The sequence below is a fragment of the Alexandromys fortis genome, unplaced genomic scaffold, assembly GCF_014885135.2.
Source record: "Alexandromys fortis isolate MF-2015 unplaced genomic scaffold, M_Fortis_MF-2015_v1.1 scaffold_171, whole genome shotgun sequence".
Classification (NCBI taxonomy): domain Eukaryota; kingdom Metazoa; phylum Chordata; class Mammalia; order Rodentia; family Cricetidae; genus Alexandromys; species Alexandromys fortis.
The window spans coordinates 3,375,883-3,395,952 of record NW_026068066.1 but is presented as its reverse complement, the minus strand read 5'-3'; the positions used below and the strand labels follow the sequence as shown (position 1 = coordinate 3,395,952).

The 20,070-nt window shown below is 44.7% G+C and overlaps 1 protein-coding gene across 1 annotated transcript; it reads right to left on the bottom strand.

Annotated features, from left to right (window-relative positions):
* Window positions 1–2,175: 2,175 nt before the first annotated feature.
* CUNH11orf97 (chromosome unknown C11orf97 homolog) lies at window positions 2,176–19,673 on the bottom strand. Its single transcript, XM_050120609.1, has 4 exons — window positions 19,348–19,673; window positions 15,588–15,692; window positions 3,901–4,026; window positions 2,176–2,411 (listed from the first exon to the last, which is right to left on the bottom strand). Exons 1-4 carry the CDS (start codon window positions 19,469–19,471, stop codon window positions 2,407–2,409), a joined length of 360 nt encoding a protein of 119 aa, XP_049976566.1. The 5' UTR covers window positions 19,472–19,673; the 3' UTR covers window positions 2,176–2,406.
* Between the last annotated feature and the right edge of the window lie 397 nt (window positions 19,674–20,070).

The following is a 20,070-nucleotide window of genomic DNA, read 5'->3' as shown; positions in this document are numbered from 1 at the left end:
TGGGTTGCCAGCTTTAGAGGCAGATCAGGGCAGGCAACAAACCTGGAAACTCAAACTCATGGTGTGGGGTAAGGTGGGGTGGCTTGTTTATTAGTAAGTGTGCAGTGAGAACGGAAATCTCTGAACGTGTTTATAAAGTCACTTTGGGAACCTAAGCAGGAGCAGGGTGTCAATCCTACTGGGTGACTGAGTTGGCATGTCTTCTCTCTCCGTGCACACGCTCACAGAGAGGGAGATGGATGGGAAGAAAGTTGGCAGCTGGAGATTTTATACCTGTAGGGTTAGTCAGTGCTTTACCCTAAGTCTAAGCAGTTTCTGGGGTTTCTTGACTGTAAGATGCAGTCTCTGGGTTTCAGCTTCTGGCTCACAGTGCTGTTTTTGAAGTAATGAGTGATGGAGAGTTCCGGAACATGGTGGTGGCTGCAAACACCCACACCCACCCCCTGTCTCTCTCACACACATACCTCATTCAGGATGTTTTAACTAAATGGAAAATTTTGTATTAAGTCTGGGAAAGGTTGGTTCTTGACTCGAGACACAGTGTGGATTTTTCAGCAGGGGCAGGGCACACCAGTGAGTTCACTTCATTCCACCAGAAACAGAGCTGAACTGGAGAATGGGAACCGAGTGGGCTTAAGTTAGCTTATGTTTGGGTGGGAGGGGGCGGGAGAGACCACAGCAGCTAATCCTGGAAAACAGAGAGACAGAATCTTTACTGTCAGACAAAGTACAATGATACCCGATTTAAAAACTAGGAAAGTCCAAATACCTAGCAAACAGTCTAACACATGAATAAATTAAGTACAATGTGCTGTCGTTTTGAGAGGTCTCCCTCAGTAGCTGCACTGGGCTAGAGTTCACCACGGAGGCTAAGCAAGCCTGCAGTTCTTGGCAGCCCTCCTACCTTAGCCCCCAAGTCCTAAGATTACAGGCTGCAATAACCACATCCAGCCTTATACGCGTTCTTGTGCAGTTACTCACAACACAAGTTGGAAGTTGAGCACTGCTGCATAGCGACTCTCAGCCTTCCGAACACTGCAGCCCTTTGGTGCAGCTCCTCCTGTTGTGGTGACTTCCAACCATAAAATTATCTTTGTTGCTACTTCATAACTCTAAATTTGCTACTGTAGTGAATCATAACATAGGTATCTGACATGCAGGCTACCTGATGTGGGACTCCTGGGGAAGGGTCATTCGATCCCCAAAGGGGTCATGACCCACAGGTTGAGAATCACTGCTGTACAGACTGACATCAGACAAGTAAGGAAATAAGCATACAAGAAAAGGAATAAGACATATCAGTGTGCTGCTCGTAACCTAACAGCTCAATTACATTTTCCTTTGTGTCTGTGCTGTTGTGGTTTGGGTTAATCTCATGTAGCTCATGCTGTCCTCAAACCCACTATGTAGGCAAGGGTGACCTTTAGCTTCTGGCTCTCCTGCCTCCAGCTCTCAAGCACTGTACCACAAAACAAGGGCCTCAGGCATGCAAGACAAGGACTCTACCTCCCGAGCTACAACCCAGGCCTCCTTTGCAGCTCTTTATGGGATTAAAGGCACGTGTCATCCCCACCCAGCTTACATTTTTTTCTTAGTTTTTTAGATTTATTTTTACTTCATGTGTGTAAATGTTATGCCTTACATGTATGTTTGTGTATCGCATGCTTGTAGTGGCCTCAGAGGCCAGAAGAGGATGTCAGATTCTCTGGAACTGGAGTTACAGTTATGAGCCACTGTGGGAGTGTTGGGTTGTCTGTAAGAGCAGCAAGTGCCATCTCTCCTGCCCTCCTTCACATTTATCTTCCAATTTCCCATGCCATGTGTGTGCTTCTACGAAATGAGTGGAAGGGTTTTTCTTCTTTTCTCCTTTTAAACTCATAAGAATATATAATCTATTCATGTATCTGTAATAAATAGGTAGCCTGGCTCCTTACCATTTAGTAAGCAGATTCTAAAGAAACAATACCCTCTACTGAGCCGTAAGCTCTTTGATTGGTCATTCATTAACTACTCAGGAGGTACTGTGTGTTCTGCTCCGTGTCACCCGTGTCCGGATCACTTCTATACCAAACAGGAACCGGGTTAACCATTACACTATAGGTAAAGTTTCAGTTTTATAATGTTTAATTTGAAATGAAGAAGACCTGTGCCTTTGTTTCATTCATTTAATAGAATACGCTGAACAGACGCCTAATACATCGCAACTGTGAAATCTAAAAACAAGTATATTTTTCTTAGCACATTTTCCCAATAGTATTTTATGGCTTTGGACTGATTTATATATTGGTATTACAGAGTAAGAAACTTTTTTGCATACATCTTAAATTAAGAAACAAGCTCGAGATTCTTCTGTCTTTGGACATTAGGAGAATTCCAGGTCCATCTCCATGGAGGGATGTGTCCATCTCATCCTAGAGTGAGGAAAAGAACATGTGAGCAAATGGGTTTAATTCTAACCCCATTTCACTCTAAGTTTGGGTAGACTGAATTCTCATAGTGGTTCACATGCAGAGCAGAATGGGAAAGCCACATGCGTCCTTATAACCAGGAAACCACAGTTCAGCCCCTGACGCCCGCTCACCAGCTACCTGGCATCTCCCTGACTCCTCTTACTTTCTCTCTATACCTCTGTTCAGATTTCCTGCTTAGCTTTACTCTACTAAGCCACTGGCCAAAACAGCTTCTTTAATAACCAGTGGTAATAGAACATATTCATAGTATACAGAGGGGAATCCCATATCACCCCATCTTATTCTTTGAGACAGGGTCTCTCCCTGAACCTGGAGCCCATTGATTTTACTGGACTAGCTGTCCAGTGAGCTCTGGGGATTATAGGTTAAATCAGGTTGCTTAAAAGCATTGATTTTTCTGCAGGTTGTAATGGACTCACCTCTCAGAATCTAATACTGCCTTGCCACAGCCCTGGCATTTGCGCCTGGCTAACCACAACTGTGTGATTTGATGGTTCCACCCTGCCGTCCAGTGACCAGAATCTCTGTAAGGATGGCCAGTGGTTACAGCGCAGTCTTGGAAGTCAGAGGAGCATAGGCTGGTGATTTCCACTCCACTAGCTCTCAGAGTAGGCATTACCATGTCCTTCCTATCACCAAGTTTTTTACCAGGGAGGTGGAGCTTATTATCCTCAACTTTTGATCACGTGGGCTGTACAGTTATGGGTGCCTGCTGTCCTGCTCCACATGTGAGGTGTACCTCTGACCTCTGTGGGCACTTAGCAAACACACACACACACCCCTCTAAAATATCTTTTAAAAGAAAGAAAAGAAAAGAAAAGAAAAGAAAAGAAAAGAAAAGAAAAGAAAAGGAGAAAAGGACACCATGCTTGGCTTCTATGTGCTGCTATTTTCCCCCGGGGTCCCCTCCCAAGTGTAGACAGATATTCAGAATTCAAGTGCCAGCTCCGTGGTCCCCACACTAGCTGTGCATTGCTCCCGTGTCAAGAGCCCTGTCTCTTCCATACTCTGTGGCAGATATGTGACACACGACACTAGGAAAGTGAGGATGAGCACGGCTTGTCTTCTGAAGAGCACACCACATTGACATGTGCCAAGAATAAGGAGACACGAAGGGACGCAGACAGGAGACTTGCCCTCACCTTCCCTTCATCACATTTAGAAGAAAGGAAAGCACATGATTCCTCCCTGAGGGCCTGGCTGTGTACAAGAATCTCTTGTGCATAAGAAGTAAAGAAAATAGACGTGTAAGCCTAGGTGTGAACTCTCTGGTGTCTGTAGAGGTGTGCTGCTTAGCCGGACTGCTTGAGTCCCAGGATGACAAAGTGTGACCTGACAGAAGCAAGCCGGGGAGGCCGACTCAGCTGAGGTTCTTAGCCCTGGGCCACTTGTTGTGGTGCCCGTGGGAGTCCAGGGTCCAGGGTCTTACTTCTCAGCCCTCCATGCCTCGAGTAGTACTTGGCTTGGGGGAGTGAACTATTTCTGCTCTGCTGTCCTGGCATCATGCCTCCCACAGGCAGGTTCCTCTTGATGCTCCAAATCCCATCCAGGGCCACTGTGAACATGTTAAAAACAAGGCAGTGAGAGTGAGCGGGGCATTCCCTTCCCAGCACGAAGCGTTTCAAACATCTTTTCCTTGATGATTATGCTTCCAGTTCATCGGATAAAGGTATATTTGGCTTAATCAAGCCACCCTAGGACTTTCTCATCTTTTTAATCTTTAATACATTTCATGCATCCATCTATTACTGCGTGGAATTAAACCACAATATGCTGTTAAGCTCGAGTCTCCACAAAGACATAAAAAGTCAATACAGTAATATATATGGCAAAACAAAAAAAATCAAGAATAAATAAAAACAAATTCTGCATATTATTCGGTTTTCCACATCTGATTCTAATTTAATTCCTTCAATAAGAAGAAATATTTCCACAGATGAGGAAACCATTCACAGCCAGGCAGTGGCACACGCCTTTAATCCCAGCACTGGGGAGGTAGAGGCAGGCAGATCTCTGTGAGTTCAAGGCCAGGCTGGTCTACAGAGCGAGTTCTAGAACAGCCAGGGCTACACAGAGAAAGCCACTTGAGAAACCAAAAAAAGAAAGAAAAAAAAAAGAAAATTATTTACAAGACTGAAGAATCTCTTAAAAGCCATGAGCCAGGTGTATCTTAAAGTTCCAGGTGTGTCTTAAAATTCCATGGCCACTCACTGGCTCCTGCTGTTTGAGTGTTGAGCCCCTGGGAAATGGGGTCTGCACTGTCACCTGGCAGGTGGCAGGAGGATGTCTGCCTTCAGCACGTGCCAAAGCATTATCAGTGCTTTGTGCTTGAATCCATCCTAAATTGTCTGTTTAGGGATTTCCTTAACCTCTGTGCTGGCTACTTCTATGTCAGTGTGACACAGCCTGTCATCTGGGAAGTGGAATCTCAGCCGAAAAGATGCCACCACTAGGTTGGCCTGTGGGGGAATTTTCTTGAGTGGTGATAGGTGAGGGAGGGCCCAGCTCACTGTGGGTGATGCCAAACTTGAGCAGGTGGCGCTGGGGGTTATGGGAAAGCACACTGAGTAAGCCAGCACTGCCGTCCCCTGCTGATGAAGTGTGACTTGAGAGTTATATAGATAACCCTTTCCTCCTCAGGTTGCTTTGGTCATGGAATTTATCACAGCGACAGCAACCCTGAGCAAGACAATTTAACTATAGAGGAAGGCACAACCCACGCTGACTGAGTTAGTGAGCTCAGGTGAGCCACTATGACTTCTTGGTCTGATTTTGAGCATGTAAATTGTATTGCTGAATACTCTTCACAGACCCAGGGCTTCCCACCCAGAGCAGTCTCACTGACACTCTCGTGACACTTGGTCCCTCCATAAAAGATTCTGCTCTAAGTAATGCCTAGGAAGGAGCGCAATCTCTGGGCTCAGAACAGAGTGGGGCTTCAGGCCCAGCTCGCCCATCACCAGCCGTAAGCCCTGGGCAAATTGTTTTAACCCACTGTGTCTAGTTCCTTAGATCTGTAGTGGGCCTAATAATCCCACCTTGGAAGGCTCCTCTCGGATGTGGATGAAACAGACGCAGAGTGCTTTGTGTTCAATTAACAGTGGCTATAGTCTTCACAAGGACAGTGACTTTGCTGTCTGAGGGTGAACTCAGACCTCAGACTCCAGGGCTGCCGCGGGAGGGCTTGCCAAGCTGAGTGCTACAGTTGGTAGGGTGTGTGTGTGTGTGTGTGTGTGTGTGTGTGTGTGTGTGTAGCTGAAGCCGCCAATCAAGATGTCATCCTTTCTCTAGGTCCTTAAAGGAAGACATCACAATCGCCTCCTGTTGAGATCTTACAAAACTAAAACAGTTCTTCGCATCTAACCTAAATCTCTCCTCCCTTCTCTTCTCCAGTTTCCTCTTCTGTCCTGTCTAGGGAGAGCTGCCCTTCCAGCTGCTGCTCCCAAATGCAGGTGAAGACAGCCTGTAGAGAGATCAATAAAACAGCTGGAGATTTGCCCTATGCATCGGCAAAGCCCTAGCAGGCAGAAATCAGTGTAGACTCTAGAGCCAGGCTTCTGCAGACAGCCACAGCGAACTGGATGTCAAAGTGTTCACCAGCCAGCTTTTGCTCTGGTCTTCCTGATCCACCTAGAGGAGTGCTGAAGGTTACAGCTGAACAGAAAACACTCAGAATATACACACAGATGTGAAGTAGTTAAAACCTCAAAGTGAAATACAGTTGTGCATAAGTGATCACTGCTTTCAATGATGAGGGCTGAGAGAGAAGCTATCGACAACACTGTGTCTATTTGATGAGACACTTGGGTGAAGAGGTTACCAGAGCTGAAATACTCGAGAAGAACAAGGCACTGAAGGCCTGAGAGGCAGCTCCCCTCTTGGGGGAAGTGACCTCTTTGTGTTCCAGGCATGCAGGCACCTTTAAGAAGGTAGCAGGATGACAAGGCAGGGGCGGAGCCAGGAAGGCCTCAGAGTTGGCATATCAGATAGGAAGGGAAAAGAGCAGCAGGCACTAGAGACCCAAATCCTGTCCTAGAACCTCCTAGAGATCTTTTCTTTCCTTGGGTCCTTGATCATTCCAATTCAGAGACCTTTTTCTGTGCATTTTTATTCTAAATTTAAACATTATAAGACCACACATGCTTTCCATAACCCCTAGAGAATCTAGCCAATCTCCCCGGGTTGATTTTGTTTTTGATCCTCTTGGCTGTGTGGACTGAGTGAGGAGTGGGAGGGCCTGGAAGGCAGTGGAGCCATACTTCCCTGTGTAACATGTTCAGAGCTTAGACCAGGGAAAGCAAAACTTCAAGTGACTGTAATTTCTACTTAGTGACTTCTAGGCCCTTGGCCTGCCAGTTGGTAGGTAATAACCCAAGGGGTTACATTGTATACATTGTAGATACACAGATCTGACAGGACTTTGGGGGGCAGAGGATCAAACCCAGGCAGGACCTTGTGTATTTTAGGCAAGTTCTCTATGACTGAGTTGTATCCCCAGCCCCCTTTTTAGTTCTTTTTCTTCTGTTTTTTAAAAAGTATTTATTTTTACTTCATATGTATTGGTATTTTGCCTACAGGGTCCAGATTCCCTGGAACAGGAGTAACAGACAGCTGTGAGCTGCCATGTGGGTATCGAGAATTGAATCCTGGTGGTCAGGAAAACAAGTCAATGCTCTTATCAGCTGAGCCATCTCTCCAGCCCACCTTTTCTGGTTACTTAAGACAATAAAATATATATTGTGTCTAATATAACACAAGCTGGCCTCAAACCCTATGTGTAGCCAAGGATGACTTTGAACTCCTTGATTAGCATGGCTTCCACTCAAGTATTTGGATTAGAACAAGCTCCACCAGGAGCAGACCCAGTCCCAGGACATTGACAGATCAGGACTGAGCCAGTGACCATATCCAAAGTCAGTGATCTCCACCACAACAGGTCCAACTCCAAGCCAGGGACTTCTTCAGGAGGAGATCCAGACCAAGATTTACAGAAACAGATCAAAGCCAGCAGCCTAGGCCAAAGTAGGCCTGAGACAGCAAACTCCAAGGGAGCAGACCAAAGCACAGGAGCACTGAGCTACCTCCAGGAACAGGAATAACCAATGGGGTAACTAGAACTGTTCCACGAGGAACAACCATCTGAGCTTTGGATTCACTGACACCTAGAAGATTATTCCACAGAATCTCAGACAGCCCCACCCACACCTATTAGAGGAAAAGATGAGTAGAAAAGGTAAAATCACATGCTACACCACAAAGAGCAACACAATACCGGTAAAACCTAAAGACCCTACAAAAGCAAGACCTGAACAACCAAATATGGATGAACCAGAAGAAAGTGATCTAAAAAATAATCTCAAGAGAATGTTTGAAATTCTTAAAGATGAAATGAGAAATTCCCTTAAAGAAATGGAAGAAAAAAACAAACAAAAAATTGGAAGATATCAGCAAATCACTTAAAGAAAACCAGGAAAAAGAACTCAAACATATAAAAGAAACTATTCAGGACTTGAAAACTGAGATAGGAAAAAATAAAAAAAAACACAAGCTGAAGGAATTTAGAAACAGAAATCATGAGAAAAAGATCAGGAACCACAAATGTAAGCATGAACAACAGAGTACAAGAAATAGAAGAGAGAATCTCAAGCGCTGAAGATACAATAAAGGAAATGAACTCATCAGTTAAAGAAAACAAATCTAATAAAAGCTTAACCCAAAATATTAATGAAATATGGGACACCATAAAAAGGCCAAATCTTAGAAAAATAGGTATAGAAGAAGGAGAAGTTCAACTCAAAGGCACAGAAAATATATTTAACAAAATCATAGAAGAAAACTTTCCCTACCTAAAGAAAGATATGCCTGTGAAGACGCAAGAAGCTTACAGAACACCAAATAACAGAGTAAAGAAAGAATATTAAGAGCTGCAAAGGAAAAAGGCCAAGTAACATATAAAGGTATACCCATCAGAATTACACCTGACTTCTCATTGGAGACAATAAAAGCCAGAGGGTCATGGTCAAGCATTATACAGATATTAAGAGACCACAGATGCCAGACCAGACGACTATACCCAGCAAAACTGTCAATTACCAAAGAAGGACAAAAAAGATACTCCATGACAAATCTAGATTTCACCAATACCTAGTCACAAACCCAGCCCTACACAAAATACTAGAAGGTAAACTCCAACCCAAGGAAGATGGCTACACCAACAAAAACACACACAATTGATGATCTCATTACAGCAAATCCTGAAGAAGAAAAAAAATGCACAAATTAACATCACCAATGATGAAAACTAAATTAGCAGGACATAGCAACCAATATCCCTTAATATAAATGGACTCAACTCACCTATAAAAAGGCACAGGCTAACAGATTGGATACAAAAACAGAGTCCATCATTCCTCTGCATATAAGAAATGCATCTCAACCTCAAAGACAGACATCGTCTCAGAGTAAAAAGTTGGGAAAAAAATACCAATCAACTGGACCTAAGATACAAGTGGATGTGGCCATGCTAATATCTAACAAAATAGACTTCAAGCTAAAATCAGTCAAAAGAGACAAAGAAGGACATTTCATATTAGTCACAGGAAAAATCCATCAAGAGGAAATTTCAATACTGAACATCTAGGCTCCAAATACAAGAGCGCCCTCATATGTCAAAGAAATACTTCTAAAACTTAAATCATATATTAAACCCCACACACTAGTAGTGGGAATCTTCAACACTTCCCTCTCACCACTGGGCAGGTCAATCAGACAAAAAATCAACAGTGAAATAAGGGCACTAACAGATGTTATGAATCAAATGGACTTAACAGACACCTATAGAATATTCCATCCAAACAGAAAAGAATATACCTCTTCTCAGCACCTCATGGAACAATACTACCCAAAATTATGGGACACTGTTGTGTGGTCATTTCATTGAATTTTAGGAAGTCTTTAATCTCCCCCTTTATTTCTTTCTTGACTCATTGATGATTCAGGTGAGCATTGTTTAATTTCCATGTGTTTGTGGGTTTTCTGGAATTAGTATTGCTGTTGACTTCTAGTTTTAAAGCATAGTGATCTGATAAGGTACATTGGGTTATTCCAATTTTTTTATATTTGTTGAGGCTTGTTTTGTTACCGAGTATGTAGTCAATTTTTGAGAAGGTTCCATGAGGTGCTGAGAAGAGGTATATTCTTTTCTGTTTGGATACAAATCGGAAAAGAAAAAAAATCAAACTCTCACTATTTGCTGATGATATGATAGTTTACATAAGTGATCCCAAAAGTTCTACCAAGGAACTTCTACAACTCATAAACACTTTCAGCAATGTAGCAGAATACAAGATTAACTCAAAAAAATCAGTATCCCTTCTGTACACAGATGATAAAAGGGCTGGGGAAGAAATCAGAGAATCAACACCCTTCACAATAGCCACAAATAGCATAAATGTCTCACAGTAACTCTAACCAAACAAGTGGAAGACTTGTATGACAAGAACTTTAAATCTTTGAAGAAAGAAATTGAAAAAGACACCAGAAAGTGGAAAGACCTTCCATGCTCTTGGGTAGGCAGAATTAACATAGTAAAAATGGCAATCTTACCAAAAGCAATCTACAGATTCAACACAATGCCCATCAAAATCCCAGCAAAATTCTTCAAAGACCTCAAAAGAATGGTACTCAACTTTATTTGGAAAAGCAAAAAACCCAGAATAGCCCAAAAAATCCTGTGCAATAAAAGAACTTCTGGAGGCATCACAATCCCTAACTTCAAACTACTACAGAGCTACAGTACTGAAAACAGCCTGGTATTGGCATAAGAATGGACAGGAGGACCAATGGAACTGAATAAAAGACCTGGATATCAATCCATACATCTTCAAACACCTTACCTTTGATAAAGAAGCAAAAAAAAAAAATTCAAATGGAAAAAAGAAAGCATATTTAACAAGTGGTGCTGGCGTAACTGGATATCAACATGTAGAAAAATGAAAATAGACCCATATCTATCACCATGCACAAAACTCAAGTCCAAATGGATCAAAGACCTCAACATAAAGCCAGCCACACTGAACCTCATAGAAGAGAAAGTGGGAAGTACACTTGAACGCATTGGCACAGGGAACCACTTCCTAAATATAACCCCAGTAACACAGACACTGAGAGAAACAAATAAATGGGACCTCCTGAAACTGAAAAGCTTCTGTAAAGCAAAGGACACGGTCAACAAGACAAAACAACAGCCCACAAAATGGGAAAAGATCTTTATTAACTCCACATCAGACAGAGGTCTAATCTCCAAAATATACAAAGAACTCAAGAAATTGGACAACAAAAGATCACATAATCCAATAAAAAAAAATGGAGTACAGACCTAAACAGAGAACTCTCAACAGAGGAATCTAAAATGGCTGAAAGACACTTAAGGAAATGTTCAACATCCTTAGTCATCAGAGAAATGCAAATCAAAACAACTCTGAGATTCCATCTTATACCTGTAAGAATGGCCAAGATCAAAAACACTGATGACAACTTATGCTGGAGAGGTTGTGGGGAAAAGAGAACACGTCTGCATTGCTGGTGGGAATGCAAGCTGGTACAACGCCTTTGGATGTCAGTGTGGCGATTTCTCAGAAAATTAGGAAACAACCTTCCTCAAGACCCAGTAATACCACTTTTGGGTATATATATCCAAAGGATGCTCAATCGTGCCACAAGAACATGTGCTTAACTATGTTCATAGCAGCTTTGTTTGTCATAGCCAGAATCTGGAAACAACCTAAATGCCCCTTGATCGAAGAATGGATAAGAAAAATGTGGTACATTTACACAATGGAGTATTACACAGCAGAAAAAAATAATGACAGCTTGAATTTTGCAGGAAAATGGATGGAGCTAGAAAACATTATTTTGAGTTAGGTAACCCAGACACAGAAAGACAATTATCACCACATGTACTCACTCATAGGTGGTTTTTAAACATGAAGCAAAAAAAAAAAAAAAAAAAAAAAGCCAGCCTACACACCACAATCCCAGAGAACTTAGACAACAATGCGGACACTGAGAGAGACTCACATAGATCTAATCTACATGGGAAATAGAAAGTAGAGAAGACAAGATCTCCTGAGTAAATTGGGAGCATGGGGACCTTGGGGGAGGATTGAAGCGGGGGGGGGGGGGGAGGCAGGGAGGGGAGCAGAGAAAAAATACAGAGCTCAATAAATATCAATAAAATAAAGTATTTGGATTACAGGCATGGGCCTGGCTTTTTTAATGTTGACAACTGGTACTGATAAAGTATATGCTACAGAAAAAAATAGAATATTTGAAGGGTAAACTTGGCATATGTTCAATGATTTGAGATCTTAATCCAAACTAAGCCTTGTTAGATATAAGTTCTGGCTGCCTGCAGAGAGAGGAGATTTTGGAGCGGCCCTGTCATTTGGTGAATGCTGATGCAGGGGGAGGAGTAAAATGGTCAGGTGGGGTGGGGTTAAGGGGAAGAGTTTTGTTCTAGACTTGGCTAATCCTGAATGTTTAAGAGACACTCAGCATACAGTGAGCCTAGAGACATGAAGGTCAGGTGTGTCCTAGAGACACGAAGGTCAGGTGTGTTCTAGTAAGATGTCGGTGGAGGAACTCAGAGAGAGCTAATGCTAATGGGACAAGATTCGAAGATGGTAGGCATCATCCTGTATAACTCAAAGGTTGGGCAAAGTGGGGAGCAAGAGTTCTTAAGGAACAACAACAACAACAAGGTGTTCCAGGGAGAACTCTCAGTCAGTGAGAATGGCCCACTCCCTGCTGGGCTTGACTGTGTGTCACCAGAGACACCATCCTGAGTAGAAAGAAAATGGGTTTGGAGTCAGACTCGAATTTGGAGTCCGAGTCTGCCACTCATTGCATAAATCTAGACCTCCTAAAAATCTCTCAGGACCCCGTGAGCAGGAGAATGTGATTTACTTCAGTGTTTGCTTGTTTCAGCTTTTTGAGATGGGTATTCTGTAGTCCAGGTTGGCCTTGAACTTGTGATATAGCCAAAGATGCCCTTCACCTGCTGATCCTCCTGCCTCTACCTCCCTATTGATAGAATTTAATTTTAAACAGTAAAAAGACACAGGAGAGGTTTGAGTGCGTAGGTGACATGCTTCTTCTTGGAGAACAGACTGAGGAGACCACAGTGGAGGTAGCTACAAATGCTGTTGCTGAGCTCGAGATGGGGAGGAGGAAGATGGAGGCGTGACGGGCACAGATGGGGAAACTTGGGGTTCTTTCACACCAGAGTGAGCAGATTCAGCCGGCCGTCTGGAATGGGGCTTGAGGACCTGGCTTCTAAATGCTGCCCTAATCAGGTAGGTGGACTGTGAGATATTTCTTGATGTGGGAAGCCCCTGAAGCGTGGGTTAATAAGATGTCTGCGTACAAAATGAGAGCCCTCTTCAGGGCGTGTTAACTCAGGGAGGTCAGTCAGACCTGGAAGACAGTCACGTCCACCACTATCCCACCAGGGCAACCAGGCAGCCATTTGCAAAGTCAAGCAGGCCAAGGTATGAGAAGGGAAAGAGAAAAGCTGGAAATGGCACGTTTTGGGGTGGTTATCATTGTAGGGTCATATGTAATAGACGGAGAAAAAGACCGGAACGATGAGAGAAGTGGCTCACACAAGAGGCAGCGGCAGGAGGATCTCAGTGAGCTTGAGGCCAGGCCTGGGCTACACAGAGAGTTCCAGGACAGCCAGAATTACATAAAGAGAACCTACCTTGAAAAAAAGGAGTGTGGGTGGGTGAGTTATTCATATTTTGGAGGCCAGTTGGAGGCAGGAAGTTAGGGAGAAAAGGTGGCCAAAGAGAAAGAAGCAGAGCCAGGGGAGTGGGGCTTGTTGTCCTCAAGGCCATCTTGGAGCTTTCAGAGGAAAAAAGGAGACACATGTGCCACACACCACTAAATGGCTACATCGTGAGGAGCCACAGGCCTTGGCCGTCAGAAGTTATCTGCTATCTGGAAATGTTTCCAAACTCTCGGGGACCACAGTGTACTGACAACAGGGAGGAGGAGGACCAAAGGATGAGTGCCGGCTTGAGGCAACCCGCCATGTGCACTCACTCTTAGTGTCCACAGAGAGCTACTGCATATGGAAGCTGGATGCAGAATCTGGGCTGCTGTGACGATGTGTGTCTTTGGAAAGGAGTAGCTATGGCTGTTGTCGGGAATTTAAAGACCAGTGACCCTGCACTCCCTGCTAGAAGGCCCAGTGGCTAATTAGGGGCTGCCCACACTGCTGCCAGGCAGGAAGAGTTTGTCATTCTCTCTGGGTGCTAGTTCCCTATCCTGGACACCCTTTAAAACATTCAGAAATTTCTCTAGGTAAAATAATCCCTTTGGGTGCCCTCTGTTGGGTGCTATAAAAATGCAACCCAGACAGCAGAATGCTAAGTGAATATTTGAAAATACTGAGAAAAATGAATATTTATTTCCTTTTCTTTTAGGCCGTCTCACAGTCAAATGCACTCAGTAAGAAAGATACAACACTTGTTCCTCATCAGAGAATGGCAAATATGTTATTTAGCTTCTATGTGGTCCTTAAAAACCTATGAAGCTGAATCCAAACTATTATAATAACTCAGGAAAAAGTTGCTTAATCACCAAGAACATAGTGCACATAGGCTGGGCAGGCTGTTCTACATCTATTCACAGCGTGGAGAGTAGACGCCAAGCTTTTCTTGAAGATGCGCTGTGTCATTGGTGATACAGTCAGTCCCAAAGTAAACACTACGGCTACTTAGAAACTTAAATGGGCTGGAGTCTGGATGATACGCCTTGAGGTTGCCAGCATCTCTTCTTAGAAACTCCTAAAGGGACTGGGCCCCACCTCCCAGAACAGTCCACCCAGAAGACATCCAGGTCTCTGAACCCTGGAGTCCGAGGTTCATGATTCTTTCATTTATTTTACTTTTTATTGGTATGGTATGTGTGCATGGTGGGTGTATGTCTGCAGCATGCGGAGCACAGGACAGCTTTGAGGAATTGGTTCTCTCTCCACCTTTATATGGTGTAATGATTAGCTCTAATTGTCAACTCTACACAACCTAGAATCGCCTAGAAGAGTCTCAATGAGGGATTGTTAAAATCAGGTTAACATGCATGCGCTTTCTCTCTCTGCTCTTGACTGTGGATCTGTCTAGCTGCTTCAAGTTCCTGTCTTAATGTCCTCACTGTGAACTGACTCAGAACTGAAAGTTATGTAAGCCTCCTCTGCTGACGTCACTTTTCTCAGGGTATTGTACACCAGGACCATGCAGGAACTTTAGGGATTGTGAGTTCCAGGGACTGAACTTCCAAGGTCAATAGGCTTTCTTTCACAGCAGGTGCTTTACCCCACCTTGCTGACTTACGTATTTTCTCTAGCAAATTCAGGGCCCCATTAACATTGGAATGAAAGCCTGGTTATTTGAAAGGCTGGAAACAGTTTCTCAGTGATCCTGGCTGAAAAGGAATCATAGACACACGGTGCCAGTCTTCTGAGAATGATGTCTGTGAGGAAGTGTGGGCATCACATGAACTATCCCGAGAGCTTATCAGTGACCAGTTGCGTCACTCATGAACTGTGTTTTTCTAAAATGAAATCCCTGGGAGATCTGACCTAGTTCAGTGGCTCACAGTGCCGGAACAGTGTTGGCAGGGAGGGTCTCTGAGGAGTAATGCCAATCACCTGGGAACTCAAGGCTTCCCCGCCAGGAAGCTGCTTTAACACGCTCCTGGGTAAGCGAAACAATGTAACATTTGGGAACCCCTGTTCCTCCTGCAGATCAGTGTTGGTGATCTGAAGTGTTACTGTGTGTCCCAGGCTTGTGCAAACGTTCTACTTACTTACTATTAATGAGAAAGAACGCCATTCACAAGTATGGACAACAAAACATGTATTGAAGATCTAATACACTTTCCACTACACAGTGCTATATTTGGACAAAGGCAAAATAAAGTTTTATGATTTCCCAGGAACATTCTTCTCTGGATGTAAGTTAGCATTTCATCACAAATAAATTAACCACCCTGCCATCAAATAAACAAACTCAGAGTCATTTATCAAACGTACTTCCTTGTGGCTAAGATTACCTGCAGGTGGGCTTTTCACGTGGCACTCATCCCTCTTGATGGAAAGTTCTTCTTCCAAAACCTCCTTGATTCTCTTATGGGGCTCGCAGTATAAAAATGTCTTCCCTGGAAAGGTATTCACAATTGACTTATCACCAACCCTGCCCAGCCTTCCAGCACTTGTTCCTATATGAATAACTTTCTGAAAACTGGCCTGTCATCCCTTAGAGACAGCAGACAGCTTGCCCTGCAGACTTTTTCTTGAGATGATCTCTTTTGTCACAACTTCTGCTTTGGAGGACTTCATACTTCCATGTAATTCCTGAGGATGTGGAATAAGCTTCAGGGCTCTCTCTTAGGTATAATGAGGAAATATATAAAACATCCTCATGACCTCTGTGAACTTTCAATTATCAATAAGGAAAGGGTCTGGGGCTGGATGTTGGCTTTGTTTTGGGACAAAGTCCTCCTGTGTTTCCCAGCCTGCTGTAGAACCTGAGACCATCTTGCCTCAGCCTCCTGGTGTTGCAATTACAGGCATGCACCACCATGTGACTGCTGGTTAAAGACCTACTCTGTTCCTGACATTTCCTTTGGGGATGAGTGTAGTGATGAGGCGAGCAGGCCTGCTTTTTGTCCTGGCTCTCACACGGCTAGCTTTACACCCGAAATAACAACACACAAATTGTATTCATTTAAACACTGCCTGGCACATTAGTTCCAGCCTCTTAATGGCTAATTCTCATATCTTGCTTAACCCATTTCTAATAATCTGAGTAGCACCATGAGGTGGTAGCTTACCGGGAAAGATTCTAGCCTACGTCCATCTCAGATTGGAGAATCATGGCGACTGCCTCATTGCCTTCTTCCTCCCAGCATTCTATTCTGTCTACTCCACCTATCTAAATCCTGTCCTATCAAAAAGCCAAGGCAGTTTCTTTATTAACCAATGAAAGTAACACATAGACAGATGACCCTCCTCCATCAGACGAGGACAAAGCAAAGGGTAAGACAGATCTGTGTCTGGATCTTACAGTACAGATGTGTGAGCCGGGCGGTGGTGGCGCATGCCTTTAATTCCAGCACTTGGGAGGCAGAGGCAGGCAGATCTCTGTGAGTTCGAGACCAGCCTGGTCTACAAGAGCTAGTTCCAGGACAGGCTCCAAAACCACAGAGAAACCCTATCTAGAAAAACCAAAAAAAAAAAAAAAAAAAAAAAAAAAAAAAAAAAAAAAAAAAAACAAGAACAGTACAGATGTGTGTGTGTGTGCATGTGTGTGTTTGTGTGCATGCACATGCATACATGCGTGTGTGTGTGCACACATGCATGCGTGAGTGTGTGTGTATAACATCAATATGCTCCAGCATGTATGTGGAGGTGAGAGGACACTCAGATTTCAGTCTTCCCATGCTTGCACAGCAAGTGTTTAGGCCACCCTCCCCAGTCTCACCTCCGTGGCATCCCTAGCTTTCCTTCCCTAAGATTACAACTGATGACTCATCAACCAAGTGCTTGATGCTCCTGCAGAAAACTGGAATTCTGCTTCTGACACCAACAGGGAGGCTTACAGCAGCCTGGAACTTTAGCTCCTGAGGACCCAATGCCCTTTTCTGGACACTGTGGTCTCTCTCACACACATACACGCACACACACACACATGTACACACACTAACAAATAATAAAATTAATCTGAAAATAAACAAGAGATTAGATCCATAGACATTAACCACAGATTAAGGTCCAGGATTTTCTGTGGCCTCTAAGGCTAGCCCCATCTCTCACTGCTGCCCCAGCCCAGGACTGGTCTTTGTCCCCGGTGCCTTGCAGCATTCTTTCTGCTCTCTCCAGAGAACAGAACCCTAAAAGCACCTGGGATGTGTCTTCAGACTGACTTCACTGTTGGCTTCTCTGTGCTCAGTGCCCCATTGCCACCTGACCCCACCTTTGCATGTCCCCTCTCCCTGACCAGTCTCTCTTCTGAGTTTTTGCTGAAGTAACTGCCCCTCTTGCTTTACTGCATTCAGTTCCTGGAGAAGCAGTCCCTGCTCTGCAGCCTAGGACTGTCTCTTTCTTTCTTCCTTTCTCTCTCTCTTTCTCTTTCTTTCTTTCTTTCTTTCTTTCTTTCTTTCTTTCTTTCTTTTTTGCCTAGTAGCCTTTCTCTCCTCATTTGTTTCATTTGCATATTTGCATACAATTACTGTTTAATGGTGGCTTAATATCTGTCTCGTAAAGGCAGCCATCAATACATAAAGGCAGAAGTCCTTCTGTTCCACCCGTTGGATTATTAGAGCCGAGTTTGGCGTAAGGGATGGGCAGCAGAGGTGTGCTGAGGTAGAAGAGCTGCTGCATACCTGTCTGTCCACACAGCCTTTCAACCACCAGAGAACAAGGGCTTCCTGTCACAACTCAAGGAGCCATGAGGAACTCAAGCCAAGTCTTTAGATATTTAAGATTTGATGTTAATCTCACAAAGATATGGCAGGCATCTCCTCTTGTTCCCAGTTTACCAACAGAGAGCAGAAGTGTACTTGTCCTGAGTGCAGACTGGCCCAAAGGTGACAAGCTCTTTGGGTAGTAACCTTGCCCCACTTCTGATGGTGAAGACTCAGAAAAGGTACAACCAGACACGTCTGGGTTCTTATTCTTGTTTCCTAAAAGTTGGGGTTCATGGGAGTAGAAAGCAGCCTTACTTTATCCTGTTTTAGACTTTCTCTGAATAATCATGACCTTCACAGGAAATGGCTTGACAGGGAAGGAGGCTAAGTCCATACTGTAGCACAGAGAGAACTGCCTGCCCCTTGGCAGACTGCGGTGTGGCAGTCAGGGAATCCACAGAGCAAACTGTGGAAGGAGAAAGGGCAGGTGGGAGGGAGAGGGACAGGAGACAGAGAAAAGAAGAATAAGGCAGAGAAGTCCACTCACTGTGCCTGAGCTGCTCCACTGATTTGGTTAACAAGCTGTCATGTGCAGGACAGCCGGGCAGGGGGGAAGGGCTGCAGAGACCTCTGTAGCTCTGGGCTTTGTTTTGGAGTAAGGTTTGGCAGGCTTGTTGACTTCTAACAACAGTTGATACTGATTTTTTTTTTTTAACCTAAGCATCTTACTTGTGTTTCTTTTTCTCACAGTTACCTGTGGGTGAGAATAACTGTTTATGTTTTATGTTAAGAAAAGCCTGGTGTGGCGGCATGCATATTGATCCCTGGAGCTCACTGGCCAGCCAGTCAGCCAGTAGTTCAGCCAGTCTAGCCTGTCCTGCAGAAAAACTTCCAGATCAGCAATAAAACTTGGATGGAACCTGGGGAATGACACCCCCCTCCTTGATTGCCTCTGGGGATTAGCTAGAGCATCTGGTGGAGGCTCCCTCACCAGAGAGGCAATCAAAGAAGCTCTGAGCAGCACCTGGGAAGCTGCTGGCATTCCTCCTTGGCCCTGTTTTCACCCATCTTCCTGACAGCTGTGTTAGGGCGCTCTCGGTCCCTTTAAAAATCAATGCCTTCATGAACCATCTCAGGTGAAGGTGATATCCAGTGCTTGGGTTCAGGAGTCCGTGGTGAAGGGGAAAAGACTTCCTTCTATACCCTTGGCCTGAAGAGATCAGGGGTGCTTTCTGCCAGTTTCTTTATCTCTGTCTTTGCCAAATAGCGGCTCTCCGCCCCTTCCCTAGAAATCTTCAGGTCTCCATCCAGTTCCTCCCTGGGGTCCTCAGCCTTGCCACTGATCCCCACAGCCCCACAGCCCCAGGGCCCCACGGCCACAGCCTAAAACTGGAGCTGAACTTACATGGTTGGCGGGGCTCTTGGGGGCCGCCAGTACGACCCAGCCCTGGGGGCCTAGGCTGCTCCCCGTCGCGGCCCGCCTCCGCTGCCGTCCCTGCCGTCCCCACCAGCGCCTCCTGCCGCCTCATGCCACTGGGGTCTCTCGGGCCCAGGCCCACCAGGCCTCTCAACTCCGCCACCGGCTGCTCTGGAACGCGAGGCGTCTGGGGTTGCCATAGTGACCGCGGATGCTCCGGGCCTCCAGGGCTCTGCTAACTTCTCCTAGGACCCGAGTGACGGCGACGCACCGCGTGCAGTCAGGCGCTGCGACTCCTTAGATACAGACCCACTCAAAGGACCCAGCTTCTCAAGAGAGGTGCTTCCGTTGTGTGACTGGGAAACCGAGAGTCACAAAGTTTTGGGAAAGTGTCCAAGGCCACAAAACTGGGGTATGACTCAGCAAAGTCTGCTCCAAAGCCCCAAGAATTGGTCACCAGCTGGGACAGGGAAGGTCTGAGTGCTGGGATGGGCCACAGGCCCGGGACCGGTGATTCCCTACTATAAATTCACAATTTAGGAGCTGTAAATTACTAAACAACTGTAGTTTACGACTTCGATACCCACTGTCTATGTCAGCGCACAAAGTCACCGATTTTACAGGTGACGAACCTACAGAATTGGAAAAATGAGTCAGAAAATCGAGTTTGTTTGAAGCAGCGGTTATCTTCGTTTTTTTTAAGTCATTAAA